The 24,507-nt window shown below is 42.0% G+C and overlaps 1 protein-coding gene across 1 annotated transcript in view; it reads left to right on the plus strand.

Moving 5' to 3' along the window:
* The window catches only part of LOC139766704 (agrin-like), an 889,459-nt gene that overhangs the window by 750,971 nt on the left and 113,981 nt on the right, over window positions 1-24,507 (plus strand). Inside the window, 4 exon segments of the mRNA XM_071695624.1 lie at window positions 22,399-22,493; window positions 23,782-23,896; window positions 24,122-24,267; window positions 24,269-24,341. Coding sequence (XP_071551725.1) covers window positions 22,399-22,493; window positions 23,782-23,896; window positions 24,122-24,267; window positions 24,269-24,341 — 429 coding nt within the window.

Raw genomic sequence — 24,507 nt, forward strand, 5'->3', positions numbered from 1 at the left:
CGATGTGGTATACCGGGGTGGACGTGCTGTCAATGGATTGAACCAGGGCATGTGAAACGTCTGGGGTAAACCATGAAAAGTTTTGTGGGGCCTGGATGTGGAAATGGAGCTGTGGTTTCGTGCATTATACATGACAGCTAGAGACTGAGTGTGAACGAATGTGGCCTTTGTTTTTTTCCTGGCGCTACCTCGCGCACATGCGGGGGGAGGGAGTTGTCATTTCATGTGTGGCGGGGTGGCGACAGGAATGAATAAGGGCAGTCAGTATGAATTATGTGCTTGTGTATATATTCATATGTCTGTGTGTGTATATATATGTATACGTTGAGATGTATAGGTATGTATATGTGCGTGTGTGGACGTATAAGTATATACATGTGTATGGGGGTGGGTTGGGCCATTCTTTCGTCTGTTTCCTTGCGCTACCTCGCTAACGCGGGAGACAGCGATGAAATATAATAAAGAAAAAATAATAATAATAATGATAATAATATATATATATATATATATATATATATATATATATATATATATATATATATATATATATATATATATATATGGAACCATGGAAGCGGAAGTGGATCATAGGGTGGGGGAGGGGGCGAAAATCCTGGGAGCCTTGAAGAATGTCTGGAAGTCGAGAACATTATCTCGGAAAGCAAAAATGGGTATGTTTGAAGGAATAGTGGTTCCAACAATGTTGTATGGTTGCGAGGCGTGGGCAATGGATAGAGTTGTGCGCAGGAGGATGGATGTGCTGGAAATGAGATGTTTGAGGACATTGTGTGGTGTGAGGTGGTTTGATCGAGTAAGTAACGTAAGGGTAAGAGAGATGTGTGGAAATAAAAAGAGCGTGGTTGAGAGAGCAGAAGAGGGAGTTTTGAAATGGTTTGGGCACATGGAGAGAATGAGTGGGGAAAGATTGTCCAAGAGGATATATGTGTCGGAGGTGGAGGGAACGAGGAGAAGTGGGAGACCAAATTGGAGGTGGAAAGATGGAGTGAAAAAAATTTTGAGTGATTGGGGCCTGAACATGCAGGAGGGTGAAAGGAGGGCAAGGAATAGAGTGAATTGGATCGATGTGGTATACCGGGGCTGACGTGCTGTCAGTGGATTGAATCAGGGCATGTGAAGCGTAAACCATGGAAAGCTGTGTAGGTATGTATATTTGCGTGTGTGGACGTGTATGTATATACATGTGTATGTGGGTGGGTTGGGCCATTTCTTTCGTCTGTTTCCTTGCGCTACCTCGCAAACACGGGAGACAGCGACAAAGCAAAAAAAAAAAAAAAAGGAGAAGGAGTTGGAGTGAGTATTTTGAAGGTTTGTTGAATGTGTTTGATGATAGAGTGGCAGATATAGGGTGTTTTGGTCGAGGTGGTGTGCAAAGTGAGAGGGTTAGGGAAAATGATTTGGTAAACAGAGAAGAGGTAGTAAAAGCTTTGCGGAAGATGAAAGCCGGCAAGGCAGCAGGTTTGGATGGTATTGCAGTGGAATTTATTAAAAAAGGGGGTGACTGTATTGTTGACTGGTTGGTAAGGTTATTTAATGTATGTATGACTCATGGTGAGGTGCCTGAGGATTGGCGGAATGCGTGCATAGTGCCATTGTACAAAGGCAAAGGGGATAAGAGTGAGTGCGCAAATTACAGAGGTATAAGTTTGTTGAGTATTCCTGGTTAATTATATGGGAGGGTATTGATTGAGAGGGTGAAGGCAGGTACAGAGCATCAGATTGGGGAAGAGCAGTGTGGTTTCAGAAGTGGTAGAGGATGTGTGGATCAGGTGTTTGCTTTGAAGAATGGGTATGAGAAATACTTAGAAAAGCAAATGGATTTGTATGTAGCATTTATGGATCTGGAGTAGGCATATGATAGAGTTGATAGAGATGCTCTGTGGAAGGTATTAAGAATATATGGTGTGGGAGGCAAGTTGTTAGAAGCAGTGAAAAGTGTTTATCGAGGATGTAAGGCATGTGTACGTGTAGGAAGAGAGGAAAGTGATTGGTTCTCAGTGAATGTAGGTTTGCGGCAGGGGTGTGTGATGTCTCCATGGTTGTTTAATTTGTTTATGGATGGGGTTGTTAGGGAGGTGAATGCAAGAGTTTTGGAAAGAGGGGCAAGTATGAAGTCTGTTGGGGATGAGAGAGCTTGGGAAGTGAGTCAGTTGTTGTTCGCTGATGATACAGCGCTGGTGGCGGATTCATGTGAGAAACTGCAGAAGCTGGTGACTGAGTTTGGTAAAGTGTGTGGAAGAAGAAAGTTAAGAGTAAATGTGAATAAGAGCAAGGTTATTAGGTACAGTAGGGTTGAGGGTCAAGTCAATTGGGAGGTGAGTTTGAATGGAGAAAAACTGGAGGAAGTGAAGTGTTTTAGATATCTGGGAGTTGATCTGGCAGCGGATGGAACCATGGAAGCGGAAGTGGATCATAGGGTGGGGGAGGGGGCGAAAATTCTGGGAGCCTTGAAGAATGTGTGGAAGTCGAGAACATTATCTCGGAAAGCAAAAATGGGTACGTTTGAAGGAATAGTGGTTCCAACAATGTTGTATGGTTGCGAGGCGTGGGCTATGGATAGAGTTGTGCGCAGGAGGATGGATGTGCTGGAAATGAGATGTTTGAGGACAATGTGTGGTGTGAGGTGGTTTGATCGAGTAAGTAACGTAAGGGTAAGAGAGATGTGTGGAAATAAAAAGAGCGTGGTTGAGAGAGCAGAAGAGGGTGTTTTGAAATGGTTTGGGCACATGGAGAGAATGAGTGAGGAAAGGTTGACCAAGAGGATATATGTGTCGGAGGTGGAGGGAACGAGGAGAAGAGGGAGACCAAATTGGAGGTGGAAAGATGGAGTGAAAAAGATTTTGTGTGATCGGGGCCTGAACATGCAGGAGGGTGAAAGGAGGGCAAGGAATAGAGTGAATTGGAGCGATGTGGTATACCGGGGTTGACGTGCTGTCAGTGGATTGAATCAAGGCATTTGAAGCGTCTGGGGTAAACCATGGAAAGCTGTGTAGGTATGTATATTTGCGTGTGTGGACGTATGTATATACATGTGTATGGGGGGGGGGGGGTTGGGCCATTTCTTTCGTCTGTTTCCTTGCGCTACCTCGCAAACGCGGGAGACAGCGACAAAGCAAAAAAAAAAAAAAAAAAAAGAAAATATATATATATATATATATATATATATATATATATATATATATATATATATATATATATATATATATATATATATATATACTTTAGGGAAATGAGTTTGCCCGTAGTGAGGTAAGCATGGGGTAATCTAGTAATCTAGAGGGATTATTTTTTTGTCTCTGAAGAACTGAAATCTTTCCTTTTCTGTTCTGTAATGTGAAGAGAGAGTCTTGAAATGCCTTTAATTTTGACCTTTAGAAGGACTTTGTCACATGAAGATACTTCTTTGCCTCAACATAAACCCTTTCCCTTGCCAATCCCTACTCCCTCCCAACTATTCCATCTCCTGCTCTTCCTCCTCCTCCTCCTCCTCCTCTTTCGGTGCCTGGACGTGTTGGTTATCATCATGCTGACTCTGGATAACGATTATTGCAAGTCTACTTTTTAAACTTGTTTATCCTTACTGAGTCATTATCGGGGGAGTGGAGTGGGGAAACTAGAGTGTGAGACCGTTTTTAAGGATCAGTCAAGATAGGCAATTTGACAGTAATAAAGGCAGAGTGATAAATGGAATAAACCTAAGTGATTTACATGGATTAAATATTCTGATCACTTTTCAGTCACCGTGCGGGAAAACGTCGAACCAACAGGTAATGTAGTTCCTCCTCCCCGAGCACCGTACCTGTCACCCTCACCTGTACACGTTGTTCTTCACACCAACGGCACATCCCTCACCCCAGAGCCCCACACCTCCTCCAGGGGCTCCTACTCCTCGCTTCGTACCCCAGCTCCCCGGTCTCACCCATGGACCCCATCCCTTACCCCAGCCTCACCCTTGGACCCAGTGCTTCACCCCAGCCTAACCCTTGGACGCATCTTTCACCCAGATGCCTTACTTTTCTTAGATTCCTCCTTACCTTAGCAACCGATTTTTCACACCTCCACCAGACCCATCATCCCACCCTTTTCCTTATCCATCACCCCACTCCTTATCCCATCGCTTTATCCCTCACCCCAGCACCCCTGACACATACCTTTGATCCGTCCCCCCCATTGTACCACACGTTCTACCATGGCACCTGCCTCCTTATCTCAGAATTTCACCGTCGTGTTCCATCTGCCACACCAACACTCAGTCATTACCCTTCAAGACTCCACTCTTCACCGTAGCATCCCACTTTTCCTCATCCCAGCACCACCCATCTCACCCAAGCACGTTACATCTCACTCTAGCACCCCACATCTCGCTCCAGCACCCCACATCTCACCCCACACTTCAGCACTTTCTCACACCCTGCCACTTCAACCATAGATTACACAAGCATGTCCATTTGCCTTTATTTTTCTATCTCTTCATTACATATAACAAGGAATAATGATAAGTTCTGATTTTGCATTCGTGTCTTTTGTATACCGTCGATATTCTGTAATCATATATATGTATATATATCATACAAACCTGTTACACAGGGGTCCCGGGTTCGATCTTGGCTGTTAGAGGTTTGTATATTCTATGAAGGTGCGCGTTCTAATGCACTTTGTTCGTGTGCATATACATATATATATATATATATATATATATATATATATATATATATATATATATATATATATATATATATATATATATATAAGGAGCTTGAAGATGAAGCAAGCTGTGTAATGTAGAAAATAAATACCAGTTTCCCAGCACACGAGAATATAATGTTTTGCTGAACTTGGCCAAGTTACTCGTCCTGTGTACGGGAAAAGTCATAACTCGTGAAACTGACAAAAACAACAGGCGAGGTTGTTCTTCTGTGGGTACGAAATTACCCTTACTATTTTCCTCCTAAAATTAGTGTAGCCTAAAGTCCAAAAGGTTCTACTCCAGCTTAATGTTTAACCTATGAAATATTTGTACTATATGTGATGTCTCCATGGTTGTTTAATTTGTTTATGGATGGGGTTGTTAGGGAAGTAAATGCAAGAGTCCTGGAAAGAGGGGCAAGTATGAAGTCTGTTGGGGATGAGAGAGCTTGGGAAGTGAGTCAGTTGTTGTTCGCTGATGATACAGCGCTGGTGGCTGATTCATGTGAGAAACTGCAGAAGCTGGTGACTGAGTTTGGTAAAGTGTGTGGAAGAAGAAAGTTAAGAGTAAATGTGAATAAGAGCAAGGTTATTAGGTACAGTAGGGTTGAGGGTCAAGTCAATTGGGAGGTGAGTTTGAATGGAGAAAAACTGGAGGAAGTGAGGTGTTTTAGATATCTGGGAGTGGATCTGTCAGCGGATGGAACCATGGAAGCGGAAGTGGATCATAGGGTGGGGGAGGGGGCGAAAATTTTGGGAGCCTTGAAAAATGTGTGGAAGTCGAGAACAGTATCTCGGAAAGCAAAAATGGGTATGTTTGAAGGAATAGTGGTTCCAACAATGTTGTATGGTTGCGAGGCGTGGGCTATGGATAGAGTTGTGCGCAGGAGGATGGATGTGCTGGAAATGAGATGTTTGAGGACAATGTGTGGTGTGAGGTGGTTTGATCGAGTAAGTAACGTAAGGGTAAGAGAGATGTGTGGAAATAAAAAGAGCGTGGTTGAGAGAGCAGAAGAGGGTGTTTTGAAATGGTTTGGTCACATGGAGAGAATGAGTGAGGATAGATTGACCAAGAGGATATATGTGTCGGAGGTGGAGGGAACGAGGAGAAGAGGGAGACCAAATTGGAGGTGGAAAGATGGAGTGAAAAAGATTTTGTGTGATCGGGGCCTGAACATGCAGGAGGGTGTAAGGAGGGCAAGGAATAGAGTGAATTGGAGCGATGTGGTATACAGGGGTTGACGTGCTGTCAGTGGAGTGAATCAGGGCATGTGAAGCGTCTGGGGTAAACCATGGAAAGGTGTGTAGGTATGTATATTTGCGTGTGTGGACGTGTGTATGTACATGTGTATGGGGGGGGGGTTGGGCCATTTCTTTCGTCTGTTTCCTTGCGCTACCTCGCAAACGCGGGAGACAGCGACAAAGTATAAAAAAAAAAAAAAATATATATATATATATATATATATATATATATATATATATATATATATATATATATATATATATATATATATATATATATGTATATTGTATACTGTTAACATTATTTTGTAAATCAATTAAAAAAAGAAACGAAACATTTTGAATAGACTACCAGCCAATCAGCTCAAGGCACCGCCTTGGGACCGACCAATAGCACAATAACACTGGTGGTGACGTCAACACCGCCAGAGTATCCTACCTCATAAGTATAAGATATGCTAAGGAAGTGTAAATGGGGCACGATCGTGTATTTGGTGCGTGCGCAGCCCCATCTCGAGGCGCCTGACCCAACTCGAATGATGGTAATGGAAAACAGTGAAGTATCTCTGCCGAACAAGCTATATCATTAGGGTTAACTGTGATCAATGCCATATGGGTGAAGTGCACGATTCATGGTTATCTGTGAGAGGTTGGGGCTCTACATCCAGGTCGTGCAGTTTAATATTTAAGATTGCCAGTCAGCTGATATATATACGTATATCCCGTCATTTATATATTTCTTGCCATACTCCCTTTTCTTATTTTATTTTCAAATTTTTGAACTTGAGTGTGAAGGTAGAGAAGTTCTGTGCCATAAATTTCCCGATAGAAAAATTATGAGTTTTCACATACAATATTGTAGTTATTATACACACACACACACACACCTGTTACTGCAGTACATGTCACGGACAACACAGTGTGATACAACCGTCATTTATAATGCATCTAGATTGATCATCCTCTTCCAATTCAGTTGATATGTGAAGATATGATATATTCCTTTTTATTTATCTACTTCCGTTGAAATATTACTACAATCGTCATCTGTAGTTTTCGTTATATTTCTGGGGGATGATATATGAAGCAAAAGAATTATTAGATTTATCTAGTGACAGGCAATCTTGAGGAGTCTCTCCTTGGAGCAGTTAGAGCGTTCAGTCGACAGTTGCCAGAAAATGTAAATAATTCAGACGAGGTGGTCGGAGGTGGCGCCATCACTGCCCATTGACAAAACTAAATAGAGTTCGTTAGTACCTTTGTTTGCCAGATGTTACTTTTTTATGTAACGCCAAGTTTATGGTAGTGAGGCTTCTGAGTGTATATTCATTTGAATATTATTTGCTCATAATGAAAGAGACAATCCAGTGACACGTTTTTTTCCCTTGTGTGTGTGTGTGTGTATACGATCATTCGCCTCAGCTATTAGGGAACATTTGCACAAGCGAAGGGATATCGTGGTTGATTTTTTTTTTTTTTTTTTTTTTTTTTATACTTTGTCGCTGTCTCCCGCGTTTGCGAGGTAGCGCAAGGAAACAGACGAAAGAAATGGCCCCCCCCCCCCCCATACACATGTACATACACACGTCCACACACGCAAATATACATACCTACACAGCTTTCCATGGTTTACCCCAGACGCTTCACATGCCTTGCTTCAATCCACTGACAGCACGTCAACCCCTGTATACCACATGACTCCAATTCACTCTATTTCTTGCCCTCCTTTCACCCTCCTGCATGTTCAGGCCCCGATCACACAAAATCTTTTTCACTCCATCTTTCCACCTCCAATTTGGTCTCCCTCTTCTCCTCGTTCCCTCCACCTCCGACACATATATCCTCTTGGTCAATCTCTCCTCACTCATTCTCTCCATGTGCCCAAACCATTTCAAAACACCCTCTTCTGCTCTCTCAACCACGCTCTTTTTATTTCCACACATCTCTCTTACCCTTACGTTACTTACTCGATCAAACCACCTCACACCACACATTGTCCTCAAACATCTCATTTCCAGCACATCCATCCTCCTGCGCACATCTCTATCCATAGCCCACGCCTCGCAACCATACAGCATTGTTGGAACCACTATTCCCTCAAACATACCCATTTTTGCTTTCCGAGATAATGTTCTCGACTTCCACACATTTTTCAAGGCTCCCAAAATTTTCGCCCCCTCCCCCACCCTATGATCCACTTCCGCTTCCATGGTTCCATCCGCTGACAGATCCACTCCCAGATATCTAAAACACTTCACTTCCTCCAGTTTTTCTCCATTCAAACTCACCTCCCAATTGACTTGACCCTCACCCCTACTGTACCTAATAACCTTGCTCTTATTCACATTTACTCTCAACTTTCTTCTTCCACACACTTTACCAAACTCAGTCACCAGCTTCTGCAGTTTCTCACATGAATCAGCCACCAGCGCTGTATCATCAGCGAACAACAATTGACTCACTTCCCAAGCTCTCTCATCCCCAACAGACTTCATACTTGCCCCTCTTTCCAGGACTCTTGCATTTACCTCCTTTACAACCCCATCCATAAACAAATTAAACAACCATGGAGACATCACACACCCCTGCCGCAAACCTACATTCACTGAGAACCAATCACTTTCCTCTCTTCCTACACGTACACATGCCTTACATCCTCGATAAAAACTTTTCACTGCTTCTAACAACTTGCCTCCCACACCATATATTCTTAATACCTTCCACAGAGCATCTCTATCAACTCTATCATATGTATATATATGTATGTGTGTGTGTGTGTGTGTATGTGCATATGTGTGTGTGTGTGTGTGTGTGTGTATATGTATATATATATATGTATATTATCCCTGGGGATAGGGGTGAAAGAATACTTCCCACGTATTCCTCGCGTGTCGTAGAAAGCGACTAGAGGGGACGGGAGCGGGGGGCCGGAAATCCTCCCCTCCTTGTATTAACTTTCTAAAAATGGGAAACAGAAGAAGGAGTCACGCGGGGAGTGATCATCCTCCTCGAAGGCTCAGAGTGGGGTGCCTAAATGTGTGTGGATGTAACCAAGATGTGAAAAAAGGAGAGATAGGTAGTATGTTTGAGGAAAGGAACCTGGATGTTTTGGCTCTGAGTGAAACGAAGCTCAAGGGTAAAGGGGAAGAGTGGTTTGGAAATGTCTGGGGAGTGAAGTCAGGGGTTAGTGAGAGGACAAGAGCAAGGGAAGGAGTAGCAATACTCCTGAAACAGGAGTTGTGGGAGTATGTGATAGAATGTAAGAAAGTAAATTCTCGATTAATATGGGTAAAATTGAAATCGTGGTTGATATCTGTTAGTAAAGTGTTCTTGTAAGTATGCCGTCAGCTGACCTTGAATGATTCTGAGGTATCTGGAGCAGGTGAAGCAAAGTATCTAGAATCAGTAAGTCGACTGTGCAGCTTAGACCAGAAGGGCAATTATTTACGTAAATGGTTTGTTTTACAGCAAGTTTGACAGCTGTTCATATTCAGTTTCACCATAAAGTAGGTTTATCTTACTATGATAAGACTTTTGACTCCTGTGGTTAAAAGTCACCTAACTGTTTCGTATTACATGTTACAGCGTGTGATGAGGCCGAAAACAAGTTAACTTGTAAGTTGGCTTAAGACTTTGAACGTATAGGACGTAGATCTCTGTTTCCTGTTGGCATAATGAACAAAATAGAGGAAGACATTCAACAGTTGGTTGTGCGACTCATGTGTTGCGTACGATCATTGTTGGGTGAGGAATCGCGTGTGTCTTGTGACTGTGAAATCGATTGCCCACTTGTGATTCAGACGTTCTCATTTGCGACTGTCGGTCAGCTGACATAATATACCGGTTTGAAAATGATTGGTATCTATACTGTGTATATATGATATGATACAAGGACTACTTTTCCATCTTTAACTTAGAAAGCGAAGAGTATCTTGTGGCCACATCCTGTAGGCTTTGGTGGCGCCTAAGAGAATACAACATTGTATAAAGGCTCATGAGCTAAGTCACGCTGATTACCCTATATGACAGGTTACGTGAATATGATGAAAGTTAGAGCATGAGTACTTCTCAAGTGCCGGAGTTAACAACGACCTTTTGGATGGAATGGTCACACGTATGGCATAATGTAAATCATCCCCCGACTCGAAGACTTTTACAGGTTAAACTACACAGTGTTACAAGATGTGATGAATGATGAGGGTCGGTGTTTACATATGTGTTCAGTATGAGCGGGAGGAGCAATGCTTCCCTGGATATCAGTGGTCTTAGCAGCCTTAATCATGACTTCTGTTTGTATTAGTAACACTGTATTGGACACTTCATATGCTTTGTCATCCTGCGTTGCTGTTCATGTATAGGATGATAATGGATATGATGGCCATAACAACAAGTGACCATCAAGTTGGAATCCGAACCAAACATTATGAATATATGGGAAAATTGTGTGTCTTGTGTTCATGTTTACGTGTTCGTGTTATCGGGTGTATGTGTGTGTGTCGGGAATCGATGAGGCTACGTCCCTGTTTCTAATGTCTTGATTCAGAGACCTTTGTAGGTGTTCCCTAGTTTAAAAAAAAAAAGTGCTTCTACATTATTCCTGCAGAGGCAGTATGATGACCAGTTTGTGTACAGCAAGAAACTTGAAATGGTGGAAATTGATGGCTACTTTTCTACAGTCACACCAATTTGGTCACAGTAGAATGTCAGTTTATTTATAAACTTGTTTTTCATCCCTTTTGAAAAAAAATATCATAAGCAAAATTATTTTTGTTGTTGTGGTTGGTTTGAAAATAGCCGTATGTAAGTTGTTTACAGAGTGAGTGTGTGCAGGGAATTATGTAATGATCCCCAGCCATGTTGTTCGGTAATGACCTGGTGGTTGCTCAAATCCCACTGAGCTTAGGAACATTTTACGATGCATAATGGTTATTAGTGAGCACGCACTCGTTTTGATTAACTTCATAATTTCGCTCTCGGTTTTAAACCAGATGAAGTATTTTATGTTATCTTTGTCTAATATTTACTCGAGATTTATTATAACGATAAAATCCGCTGCATTCTAAGGTTGTTGCTGTGTGTGTGTGTGCTGAGAGAGTTTTGTATAAAGTTGTAAGGGGAATGATTATCTCTCTCTCCCTTGTGCTTTGTCATTTCCGGATAATATACAACATTGTGCGTAAAGGTTACGTACAGTCATTCCCTGGATTGGTTCGCGAGTATTATTCATGAAATTGTTTTTAGCAGAAAATTACATTTACAGCCTGAACTGAATAGTTTCGGATATTACTTTACGTAGTCAGTTTCTCTGTGATATATATGCAGTGTGTATATATATATATATATATATATATATATATATATATATATATATATATATATATATATATATATATATATTTTTTTTTTTTTTTTTTTTCTTTCAAACTATTCGCCATTTCCCGAATCAGCGAGGTAGCGTTAAGAACAGAGGACTGGGCCTTTGAGGGAATACCCTCACCTGGCCCAACTCTCTGTTCCTTCTTTTGGAAAAAAAAAAAAAAAGTATATATATTACAAATTACAGAGGTATAAGTTTGTTGAGTATTCCTGGTAAATTATATGGGAGGGTATTGATTGAGAGGGTGAAGGCATGTACAGAGCATCAGATTGGGGAAGAGCAGTGTGGTTTCAGAAGTGGTAGAGGATGTGTGGATCAGGTGTTTGCTTTGAAGAATGTATGTGAGAAATACTTAGAAAAGCAAATGGATTTGTATGTAGCATTTATGGATCTGGAGAAGGCATATGATAGAGTTGATAGAGATGCTCTGTGGAAGGTATTAAGAATATATGGTGTGGGAGGCAAGTTGTTAGAAGCAGTGAAAAGTTTTTATCGAGGATGTAAGGCATGTGTACGTGTAGGAAGAGAGGAAAGTGATTGGTTCTCAGTGAATGTAGGTTTGCGGCAGGGGTGTGTGATGTCTCCATGGTTGTTTAATTTGTTTATGGATGGGGTTGTTAGGGAGGTAAATGCAAGAGTCTTGGAAAGAGGGGCAAGTATGAAGTCTGTTGGGGATGAGAGAGCTTGGGAAGTGAGTCAGTTGTTGTTCGCTGATGATACAGCGCTGGTGGCGGATTCATGTGAGAAACTGCAGAAGCTGGTGACGGAGTTTGGTAAAGTGTGTGGAAGAAGAAAGTTAAGAGTAAATGTGAATAAGAGCAAGGTTATTAGGTACAGTAGGGTTGAGGGTCAAGTCAATTGGGAGGTGAGTTTGAATGGTGAAAAACTGGAGGAAGTGAAGTGTTTTAGATATCTTGGAGTGGATCTGTCAGCGGATGGAACCATGGAAGCGGAAGTGGATCATAGGGTGGGGGAGGGGGCGAAAATTTTGGGAGCCTTGAAAAATGTGTGGAAGTCGAGAACATTATCCCGGAAAGCAAAAATGGGTATGTTTGAAGGAATAGTAGTTCCAACAATGTTGTATGGTTGCGAGGCGTGGGCTATGGATAGAGTTGTGCGCAGGAGGATGGATGTGCTGGAAATGAGATGTTTGAGGACAATGTGTGGTGTGAGGTGGTTTGATCGAGTAAGTAACGTAAGGGTAAGAGAGATGTGTGGAAATAAAAAGAGCGTGGTTGAGAGAGCAGAAGAGGGTGTTTTAAAATGGTTTGGGCACATGGAGAGAATGAGTGAGGAAAGATTGACCAAGAGGATATATGTGTCGGAGGTGGAGGGAACGAGGAGAAGAGGGAGACCAAATTGGAGGTGGAAAGATGGAGTGAAAAAGATTTTGTGTGATCGGGGCCTGAACATGCAGGAGGGTGAAAGGAGGGCAAGGAATAGAGTGAATTGGAGCGATGTGGTATACAGGGGTTGACGTGCTGTCAGTGGATTGAATCAAGGCATGTGAAGCGTCCGGGGTAAACCATGGAAAGCTGTGTAGGTATGTATATTTGTGTGTGTGGACGTGTGTATGTACATGTGTATGGGGGGGGTTGGGCCATTTCTTTCGTCTGTTTCCTTGCGCTACCTCGCAAACGCGGGAGACAGCGACAAAGTATAAAAAAAAAAAAAAAAAAAAAAAAAAAAAAAATATATATATATATATATATATATATATATATATATATATATATATATATATATATATATACTTTCCACAGGAGTCCTTTCTTTAAAGCTTCTGAAGTATTCAAGAAGCCGACCACAGCGACCGGACGGGACCACAGGTCGTAATATGTTGGATGTGTGTATGTCTCAGTAGGGTGAGTATAGACAGGGCAGCTGACGAATAAGTGTATTTTGTATGTAAGTTGCATGTTAGGAATGGTGGTTCTTGTTATATGTTGATACATAATGTTCGAGACACTGATGGTGTAACTCGTTCGTGTCTAGGGAATGTAGTTTCAGACAGATGTATGTCTGGAAGGGAGGTGCTTTAAGTTGGGTTGTTTAGTGCTTGATAGATTACTGTGTTATGTTATATCTTACTGTTGTGTTCATTAAGGAAGGGAGGTGTTTGAGTATATGTTGTTGAAATGTGAGACTGGTATCAGTTCTTCATTTCTACTAGAGTGCCAGTGGTTGGTTATCGATGGTTTGGGTGCGAAAAGTCCAGTGGCGGTTGAAGGAAGTGAATGCCAGGCATATTGAATACGAAGAGATTGTTCTGGGAGGAATTGTGTCGAACGTTCGTAGTTTCTAGGCAGCCGGTGATTATTCTGCCTTTTTTTTTGTGCGTGTGTGGTTTGCTGCCTACTTATTTTTGCTTTTGACAAGGGGACGACTAAGCAGGTGCAATGTAGGATGGAGTGTAGGAACTCTTGTAGAGGATACTAAGGACTCTTTTTCTTGTCCACATCTGGTATTAGCAAGTTTTCTGGGAAATGTTGTAGTGTTGGATGTTTAAGGTGTGGGAAGTAAATTTCATACATATGTCATATGTGGTACACATTATATTTCTAGAGTTTTCATGAATGGAAATAGTTGACTATTCATGATGAAAGGAGGGTGAAGGATGTCTTCGCCTGTCTGAGGTTACAAGGGTTACCATGAAGTTTGGTGGTGATACAAACATTTTGTTTTGGGTAAGTCAGTGTAATTGTGTGAGGTGGTGTCATATGTTAGTCGATGCTTGGTTAGCGTCAGGGTACTGTGTTGTGATTATGAGGTCATTGCCATATGAAAGGAACTTCATAATGGGGTCTGCGGGAGGTGATGGAAGGTCACGTTGATTGAAGAGGGTTTGGGGAAAGAACGATGAAGTTCCGAGGGGAATTTAGATATTATGAGGGTTTTAGAGTGAGGCTTTTGTGAGTGACTCTGGCTGCCAGCTGTGAAGTCGGCTAATCACTTTTATCATTGTGGATTAATAGGTCAATTATTTTTTGTGTGAGGCTGTGTGGGTGTACTATGCCAGATGTTTTGTTAATATCTGTTGCCTTTACTACTGTGTGGGAACACAGGGGCTATGGTTGATTCAGCATGAGTTGCGTTGGGTCTGTGTGCATTGTTTTAGTGGAGTTAATGTGTGTAGGTAAGAGTGGGATGCTCTGAATGTTTCTGTTGAGGATCAGTTTTTCAAGCAGGTTGGGGACTGAAGACAACAGTGAGGTAGGGTGGTAAGAAGATGGGGAGTTTGAAGGGTTTTAGGATGGTAACTGGTCTGACAGGCTTGAAGATGTTTGGAATTAGAATTCCACTTGGACTAAAGTACTGTATGTGGAAGTTTGATATGTTGATAAAAGCAGTTGTAGCAGAGTTATGTAAGGTTTGGATTGCACTGGAAATGTTACTGGTAGTGAAGGAAGGGTCATTACTTATGTTAGGATTGTATATATATATATATATATATATATATATATATATATATATATATATATATATATATATATATGTGTGTGTGTGTGTGTGTGTGTGTGTGTGTGTGTGTGTGTGTGTGTGTGTGTGTGTTAGCCAGTTGGGTAACTGATGAACAATCTATTGAAGAAACATCTTTACGCGACTCTGTCAACTCTTGCGTTCTATTCCCATAATGTTAAGCACGAATACCCTTTGCCCACTACATTGTTAGTTTTTTCTTTTACTATTTTGCGTATACGTAGAACATTACATAACGTTCTGTAGCACGCCGCCTCTTAACCAATTTACGATAAATGCATATAATTTTTAGATTTTCTCAGCACTGTTCAGCGACTGTTTGATAAGGTTGAATATATTACTCGTCCAGTAAAGATTTACTTATCTCTACATCACAAATTAAAGGTAACATTTGTTTTAGCAAGCTTCATTTGGTTTTGATTTGGGATGACTTTAATCATCACTTGGGTATTCTTTTCAAACATTGGGTTGTCTATTAAGAATTTTGAGTATGGAATCTGAATGGCAAGATCGGTAATAATTAGAAGTTAATAGAACAGGCTGGCAGCTCTTGTACCACGTCAGGCTTAAACTCCGTGTTCCACACCGTCATCGTTAATGTACAAGTTTGGCAAAATGAAACGAAAACTTGAAACAACGAAGACATTCAAGTTTCGACTTTTTGATATTCTTTGCATGAAATTACAGTCCAGCTTTAATTAGGGCCTCATGTTTTCCATAAAGTAATTTTGTGGTGATTTTTATTGTCTGTTTCGTATCTTGTTTCCAAGTTGGTGTGGAATGTCCCTTGTAAGTAGGGGGTTGTGTTTATGTGAGCAAAACTGACATCCTTTCGGTTAGATGCTGAAGTCATACCTAGTATTAGAAAGATTTTTTTGTCAAATATTACATACGATAGCGTAAGAATTAGCATGTAGCTTTACAGACTACCTCATATATATATATATATATATATATATATATATATATATATATATATATATATATATATATATATATATATTATCCCTGGGGATAGCGGAGAAAGAATACTTCCCACGTATTCCCTGCGTGTCGTAGAAGGCGACTAAAAGGGGAGGGAGCGGGGGGCTGGAAATCCTCCCCTCTCGTTTTTTTTTTTTTAATTTTTCAAAAGAAGGAACAGAGAAGGGGGCCAGGTGAGGATGTTCCCTCAGGGGCCCGGTCCTGTGTTCTTAACGCTACCTCGCTGGCGCGGAAAAATGGCGATTAGTTTAAAAGAAAGAAAAGAAAATATATATATATATATATATATATATATATATATATATATATATATATATATATATATATATATATATATATATATGTGATGACACTGTTGGCACCCCTTTTGGACAAGAAAAGAATTGCATAGTATACAATACAAGCAGAAAGAGGCAGGAGGTTAAGAGAAAGGTCCAAGAGGTGAAAAAGTGCAAATGAGAGTTGGGGTGAGAGAGTATCATTAAATTTTAGGGAGAAAAAAAGAAGTTTTGAAAGGAGGTAATGAAAATGGGTAAGACAAAAGAAATGGGAACATCGGTGAAGGGGGCTAATGGGGAGGTAATAACAAGTAGTGGTGATGTGAGAAGGAGATGGAGTGAGTATTTTGAAGGTTTGTTGAATGTGTTAGATGATAGAGTGGCAGATATAGGGTGTTTTGGTCGAGGTGGTGTGCGGAGTGAGAGGGTCAGGGAGAATGGTTTGGTAGACAGAGAAGAGAGAGTGAAAGATTTGCGGTAGATGAAAGCCGGCAAGGCGGCGGGTTTGGATGGTATTGCATTGGAATTTATTAAAGAAGGGGGTGACTGTGTTGTTGAGTGGTTGGTGAGGATATTCAGTGTATGTATGGCTCATGGTGAAGTGCCTGAGGATTGGCGGAATGCATGCATAGTGCCATTGTACAAAGGCAAAGGGGATGAAGGTGAGTGATAAAATTACTGAGGTATAAGTTTCTTGAGTATTCCTGGGAAATTATATGGTAGGGTATTGATTGAGAGGGTGAAGGCATGCACAAAGCGTCAGATTTGGGAAGAGTAGTGTGGCTTCAGAAGTGGTAGACGATGTGTGGATCAGGTGTTTGCGTTGAAGAATGTATGTAAGAAATACTTAGAAAAACAAATGGATTTGTATGTAGCATTTATGGACCTGGAGAAGGCATATGATAGACTCGATAAGAGATGCTGTGTGGAAGGTATTAAGAGTATATGGAGTGGGAGGACAGTTGCTAGAAGCATTGAAAAGTTTTTATCGAGGATGTAAGGCATGTGTACGAGTAGGAAGAGAAGAAAGTGACTGATTCCCAGTGAATCTCAGTTTGAGGCAGGGGTGCGTGATGTCTCCATGGTTGTTTAATTTGTTCATGGATGGGGTTTTTTAGGGAGGTAAATGCAAGAGTTTTGGAGAGAGGGACAAGTATCCATTCTGTTGTGGATGAGAGGGCGTGGGAAGTGAGTCAGTTGTTGTTCGCTGATGATACAGCGCTGGTGGCTGATTCGGTGAGAAACTGCAGAAGCTGATGACTGAGTTTGGTAAAGTGTGTGAAAAAAGAAAGCTGTGGGTAAATGAGAATAAGAGCAAGGTTATTAGGTACAATAGGATAGAGGGACAAGTCAAATGGGAGGTAAGTTTGAATGGCGAAAAACTGGAGGAAGTAAAGTGTTTTAGATATCTGGGAGTGGATTTGGCAGCGGATGGAACCATGGAAGCGGAAGTGAGTCACAGGGTTGGGGAGGGGGCGAAGCTTCTGGGAGCGTTGAAGAATGTGTGGAAGGCGAGAACATTTTCTCGGAAAGCAAAAATGGGTATGTTTGAAGGAATAGTGGTTCCAGCATTGTTATATGGTTACCAGGCGTCGGCTATGGATAGGGATGAACGGAGGAGGGTGGATGTGCTGGAAATGAGATGTTTGAGGACAATATGTGGTGTGAGGTGGTTTGATCGAGTAAGTAATAATAGGTTAAGAGAGATGTGTGGTAATAAAAAGAGGGTGGTTGAGAGAGCAGAAGAGGGTGTATTGAAACGGTTTGGTCACATGGAGAGAATGAGTGAGAGAAGATTGGCAAAGAGGATATATGTGTCAGAGGTGGAGGGAAAGAGAAGTGGGAGACCAAATTGGAGGTGGAAGGATGGAGTGAAAAAGATTTTGATTGATCGGGGCATGAATATGCAGGAGGGTGAAAGGCGTGCAAGGAATAGAGTGAATTGGAACGATGTGGTATACTGGGGTCGACGTGCTGTCAATGGATTGAACCAAGGCATGTGAAGCGTCTGGGGTAAACCATGCAAAGTTTTATGGGGCCTGAATGTGGAAAGGGAGCTGTGGTTTCGGTGCATTGTACATGACAGCTAGAGACTGAGTGTTTACGAATGTGGCCTTTGTTGTCTTTTCTTATCGCTACCTCGCTCGCCTGCGGGGGGAGGGGGGTGTCATTTCATGTGTTTCGGGGTGGCGACGGAAATGAATAAAGGCAGCAAGATGAATTATGTACATGTGTATATATATATATATATATATATATATATATATATATATATATATATATATATATATATATATATATATATATATATATGTATGTATACGTTGAAATGTATAAGTATGTATATGTGCGTGTGTGGACGTGTATGTATTTACATGTGTATGTGGGTGGGTTAGGCCATTCTTTCGTCTGTTTCCTTGTGCTACCTCGCTTGCGCGGAAGACAGCGACAAAGTATAATGAATGAATAAATTAACAGTACAAGCAGTTCATCCGGTTTACGCTAAAGCGCACCAGACCAGCCTGGTTATCCACCGAGTTGAAAGAAGAAATGCTGCTGCATACCTCATACAACAGAACACTCAGAACGATCACTGGCATCGTAGCAGCCACAAGCACTCAACACCACCGTGAAACAAAGATCCTACCGATACAATCCCTCCTCAAGATGCTCGTATGTCAGTGCTTTGCAGCCGCACCAGACCTTTCTCATCTGTTATACTCCTCAGCCAGCCACCACCTACACCCATATAGAAATGAAAAAAATAAACCCTGCCTCACATTTCAAAAATCCTCACTCACAGATCCCCTTCCAACTCCATCAAACACACTATTGACGGAACATACACTGAAATGATGTGAGAAGCTTGACAAGCACCGAACATTAGGGATCTGAACCCAACCTTAAACATCGCCCCGCCAAAGGTACACTCATTGGAAACTACAGTGTACACTCCCCAGATGAATGCGATATACTCTCATGTTATCGCTGTGGACGCCACCCATCACTCCAACATTACAAACACCGTCTCAGCATATCGCAATACCCGTCATCCCCATAATGCGAATGTCACAGTGAAGACACTGAACACTGATCAGTTACCCCGCTCTCTTCCCACACTCACACACACGCACACACAACACACACACACACACACACCCACACACACACGTCACTACACCTGTGGTACCGTCCAGGGTACGGAGTGAAACTTCAGTGGCCATCAGGTTTCATTCCTTTGTCTCATTCCACAAACATAGTTTCCATCTCATACATAACGTCTGACAATACGTAAGTCACACGAGACTTTCTTTGCAACTCTAGGTCTTCTTGTGGTGAACGGTGAACGCTACGCGTTAGCTCTGCCATTTAGTAAATATCGTCGTAAGTACTCGTGAGTCTCTCTCTCTCTCTCTCTCTCTCTCTCTCTCTCTCTCTCTCTCTCTCTCTCTCTCTCTCTCTCTCTCTCTCTCTCTCCTATACAAGCGAGCGCTTTACCCGTCGGCTGTCAATAGTCTTCATAATAGACTTTCCTGTTCTTTTTTTTATAATTTGATGACAAAATATATTTTGTACACTTCAACGTACGGATGAGTTTGAGTAGCGATGAACAAGTTGCAAACATTTAACTTCGTCGCGTTTGAATTGCGCTCTGTGATTCTAACAATTTTGATATTTTCACAGATCATTTTTCTCTCCTGCTATTTGTGTGATGGTAACTGTCTGTTTGTTGATTATTCTCTGTGAATGGATCTGGAGTGAGGAGGAGCGTGGCTGGGGAGGATGTGTGGGGAGCCAGACTTTCGCTGTTCGTACATTATCATTTAGGAACTCTGCACAGAGATTACTGGATAAAGTGACAGGAGAGACTTAAAGTTTTACGGGAATCGAACTGTGTCCCCTGCTCTCTCCGCTGGCGAATGAAAAGTTTCGTAGAAGTCAATAGAGTTATCCGATTTTTTCCTTTCAAATGGTGAAGTGGATAGTTTAGTGGTGCTGACGTCAGAGACTGTGTTATATTGTTAGGCTGGTCCCGTGAGGACTGCTGGAGCTCACTGACGGCCACTTGTATCGAACAGTTTTCGGTTTATTTTTTCCTTCCTATCCGTTTGATGATGTCTGAACACAGACTACACCACTATGAGAAACAGTTGTGACTGGTCTTACAACATGTGGTAGAGCAGTGCAGGAGACAGTGTCTGTTTTCAAAATATGTCTATGTATGTATATGTGTCTGTTGGTGTGTCCGAAGAGGTGTATGTGTGTGGGTTTGCGCGCGTATGTGCGTGTGGAGTGTCGTTTGTGGACGTGTGTGTATATTTAGCTTACATGCCCCAGGTCGTGTTGTGAGTAGCAGCTGGTAGCATGATTCTAGCTTACTTCCCGTCGTGGCTGAGTAGCCTGCCACCGTAACACTCGCTCTACGATGATAGGCAACCCCGACCCGGCCTCATCAGGGAACACTCGGGAGTGACTTGCCTAGACAACACAACCAGGAGACCTGGCGACCCTGGGTCATAACCTGAACCCACAACATGACCTGAATCTTGGAGGAAGGATGATATTTGAGGCATGGGTTGAGCCATGTGGGCCATGATACCTTGTACAGGTTGACAGTCACTGAAACTAGAGAGGCGTTGTAAGAACCCGTGAACATAGTGTAGGGCTGAATGAATCGAAATACACATGTACGTACGTAGGGGCATCGGGACTGAACATATACGTCTGAATATTATCTGAACTTATGCTTCGTGAATTGACCAACTCCTGAAGGCTCGAGTTAAACCTGAGGTTATGGTATAGATATTAGAACACAGATTAGACAGAACTGACCCTTGACACTGAATAAAGGACTGGGTGTGGAGTGAACCTAATGGCATAGATTTATTGTGCCCGGAGGTGGAGAATGTGTTGAGGAGCATACATCAGAAAGCTTTAAATTTGAGGCACATATTACTCACGATGGATCATACTGGACATATGGGCCATACCAGGAACTTTAACACATAAGATAAGGTCGAAAGTACAGACAGAAATATGTCAGTGAATATAATAGTAAGATGGACAGAGTAGGAAGACGTCTCCCACCTGAAGGAACGTCTCCGTCCTCAGTGAGATATTAATAAAAGTTTATTTTCTATCGAGTCAGAAGTTTCCGGGAAGATTTGTTGCTTGATATTCTTTGATTTTGTTTCGGCAAGTTTAAGGAAAAGTTGCCCCTAGGGAGACTTATTTTCTTGGGAAAATTTATCTTTCAAGTCTAAAGGTATTTTCTTTATGAAATAAATCGAGGAGGAATTTTCCTAAAGTCTTCTGTCGTATATCTGTGTTTTTTTTTTCTTATTCGTTTTACACCAGATTTGACGGATCATATTTTGTATTTGTGATCCCGGCTTTACAGGCATGGGAAGCACTGCCTCTGTACTGGGTGCCAGATTGCAGGACGGTGAAAAACGACCATGAAAGTTGTATCAGTGTTAACCTATGTATGTATACACAGGCTTATGGTAAACACTGGTCGTAGGTCCTCGTCCGTAGGTAAGTATGTTGCCCTGCTACTTCTGACATACTCCTCCTCCCTCCCCATACCTACCTCCACGTCGCTCATCCTCTGCCTCTCTCCCTCCTGTTACTTAATTCTTTCTCAGCCCCTCAAATAATTCCACCTTCTGTCTCTCTCTGAACTATCTGCTAATTTTACGTTATTCTTTCTCCCTACTCCTCATAGTTACTCTCTTCTTTATTTTTGCTCCCTCCATCCTTCCATCACTACATCTCTGTTACTCTCCCTCTTTCTCACTCTCCATCCCTCTTGATTCCTTCCATCTCTCTTCCTGTCCTTTGTAACATATTTTCCAACTAGATATTTCGGTTAGTTCAGCGTAAACCAGCAGCAGCAGTACTGTCTTCACTCTCCGTTGGCCACACACCACCAGTTCCTACTCCCACATAGCCATCTCCTCTGCTCCACACTTATCACCTTCCCGTCATGTGTGACCTCTCACTCATAGCTTCCCCTTACTCACTTCTTTTTTTCCCCTTCCCACTCACCCAGTTACGCTCTCTCCTCACTTGCTCACTCACCTTTTCCATGCTTGTTCCTCCCCTCACACACCGATCGACCTTTCCTCTTCTCCGCTAGACTCTCCATGTTCTCATTCACTCCTCTCCTCACTGTTTCTCTCACCCTATTCTTCCATTCGTTCCTTGGGAGACTACCTCTGTCATCCATTGCTACCCTCATTCCCCCAGATTGTCCTACCTACACTTCTCTCCCTCCCTCCCTCTCCCTGCACTCCCTGCTCTGACCGCCGCTCTCGTCATCTCCTGCAGGCGGGTGTGAGAACAAGCAGTGTGACTTCTACGGGATGTGCGAGGCTGGGGAGAACGGTGTGGGCCGGTGTGTGTGTCCTGAAGGATGTTCCAAGGTGAGTGGTGGTCGTAGGGCCGACCTCTGCTCGGGGTCCTTCCCTCTAACCTACAAGAAAAACACGTACGGTTAAGTACCTTTAGATACATCGATAGATTGAACGATAGATAGATAACTATAGTTTTATCATGATGCTTTGTATTAGATTCATTTTTTAAAAAAATATTTAGCTGTTTAGGGTCGTTTCGCTTAACCTAAGTTTATGATTTAATTTATGTTAAAAAAAGAATAGATGACTGGTGTAGAGAATTTCCGGTCAGTAATCCCCACGTAGTTATGCTGTCATGCAGTTGCTGCCACCAAAGAATCATTCCATTTTGAAACATATCAGTTTTATAGTTGGCAGTTCCCAGGCTGCCTCCGTATCTCACCATCATTTCTGACAATACAGCCATTTAATACAGGTGTTACATTACATGTAAGTTCCAGGTTAGGTTAACTCGAAGCTAGAGATCAAGGTCGTTTATAAAATGGAAACGGATGTGAGTTTGACAACTTTGTCCATGAATTTTGACGTTTATTTGTGCCTGAGAATAACTAATTGTTTAGAACATACAGCAGATAAGTTGGAGGTCAGCCATATGTTGGCAGATACTCCTCTCAGACTAGCATGTAAAAATAGCGAGAGCAAATATGTTGAGCTTATTGGATTACTATATTTAATTTTATTGACATATTAGAACTGTTTATGATTTCACATTATCAGACTCTGTATGTATGAATCAGACTGATCTTTATATATATATATATATATATATATATATATATATATATATATATATATATATATATATATATATATATATATTGGAAAGGATCACAATTTTGTGCGTGATCAAGATATTCCTATGAGTCCACAGGGAAAATGAAACACGATAAGTTCCCAAGTGCACTTTCGTGTAATAATCACATCATCAAGGGGGACACAAGAGAGGAATATAAGTCAGTTGATATACATCGAAGAGACTAAACTATGATCATTGTATTGACTGGAGTAATGATCATAGCTTCGTCTCTAGGATGTATATCAACTGATTTATATTTCTCTCTTGTGTCTCCCCTGTTGATGTGATTATTACACGAAAGTGCACTTGGGAACTTATCGTGTTTCATTTTCCCCGTGGACTCATAGGAATATATATATATATATATATATATATATATATATATATATATATATATATATATATATATATATATATATATATATATATATATATATATATATATATGATGATTGGATAATTATTTTCACCCGTTTTAACTTGAATGTCTGGTGAGGACAGGTGGACAGTAAAGTGTGTGGTACTGACGGCGTCACCTACCTCAACGAATGCCTCCTGAAGGTGGCCGCCTGCCGCAAGCAGCAGTTCATAATCGTCGCCTCCAGAGGAGACTGCGGTGAGTCGACTGCCTCTCTCTCTCTCTCTCTCTCTCTCTCTCTCTCTCTGGCACCTCCACACGCTGTTTCTGTGCACCGTGACACATTTGTGCCAGTCTCTTGTTAACTGAGTAATTATCATGTATGGACAATGATATCTTTATCTTTGGCAGACGTTATTATTGACACTACATGGCCAGATGTGGAGTGTGATGATGATGATGATTTTGGTGTGTCGCCGGCAGACTTGTGTCAACACGTGGTGTGCAAGTACGGGGCGAGGTGCGAGGTTGGCCACTGCATCTGCCCCACCGACTGCCCCGCCACCCGCGAACCCGTCTGCGCCTCCGACGGCCAGACATACGTCAACGAATGTGAGATGCAGAAGGCAGGCGTGCGCCGTGGAGGGCGGCTTGCGGGTCAACTTCGTTGGGGAGTGCTCAGAGGCCCGCACCTCCGGCGTCAGTAAGTTCTCCTGCTTTTGAAGGGAAAGGAGGTGGAGAGTGAGAGTGGTCATGGAAACGTCATTAGTTAACCTACAGGGAGTTTCATGCTTGATTGATTAGAGGTGTTAGGAAGCGTAGAGAATGTAGGAAGTCTGTGTTAGGAACGCCTGTGGAGTGAAGGATGC

The sequence above is a fragment of the Panulirus ornatus genome, chromosome 58, assembly GCF_036320965.1.
Source record: "Panulirus ornatus isolate Po-2019 chromosome 58, ASM3632096v1, whole genome shotgun sequence".
Classification (NCBI taxonomy): Eukaryota; Metazoa; Arthropoda; class Malacostraca; order Decapoda; family Palinuridae; genus Panulirus; species Panulirus ornatus.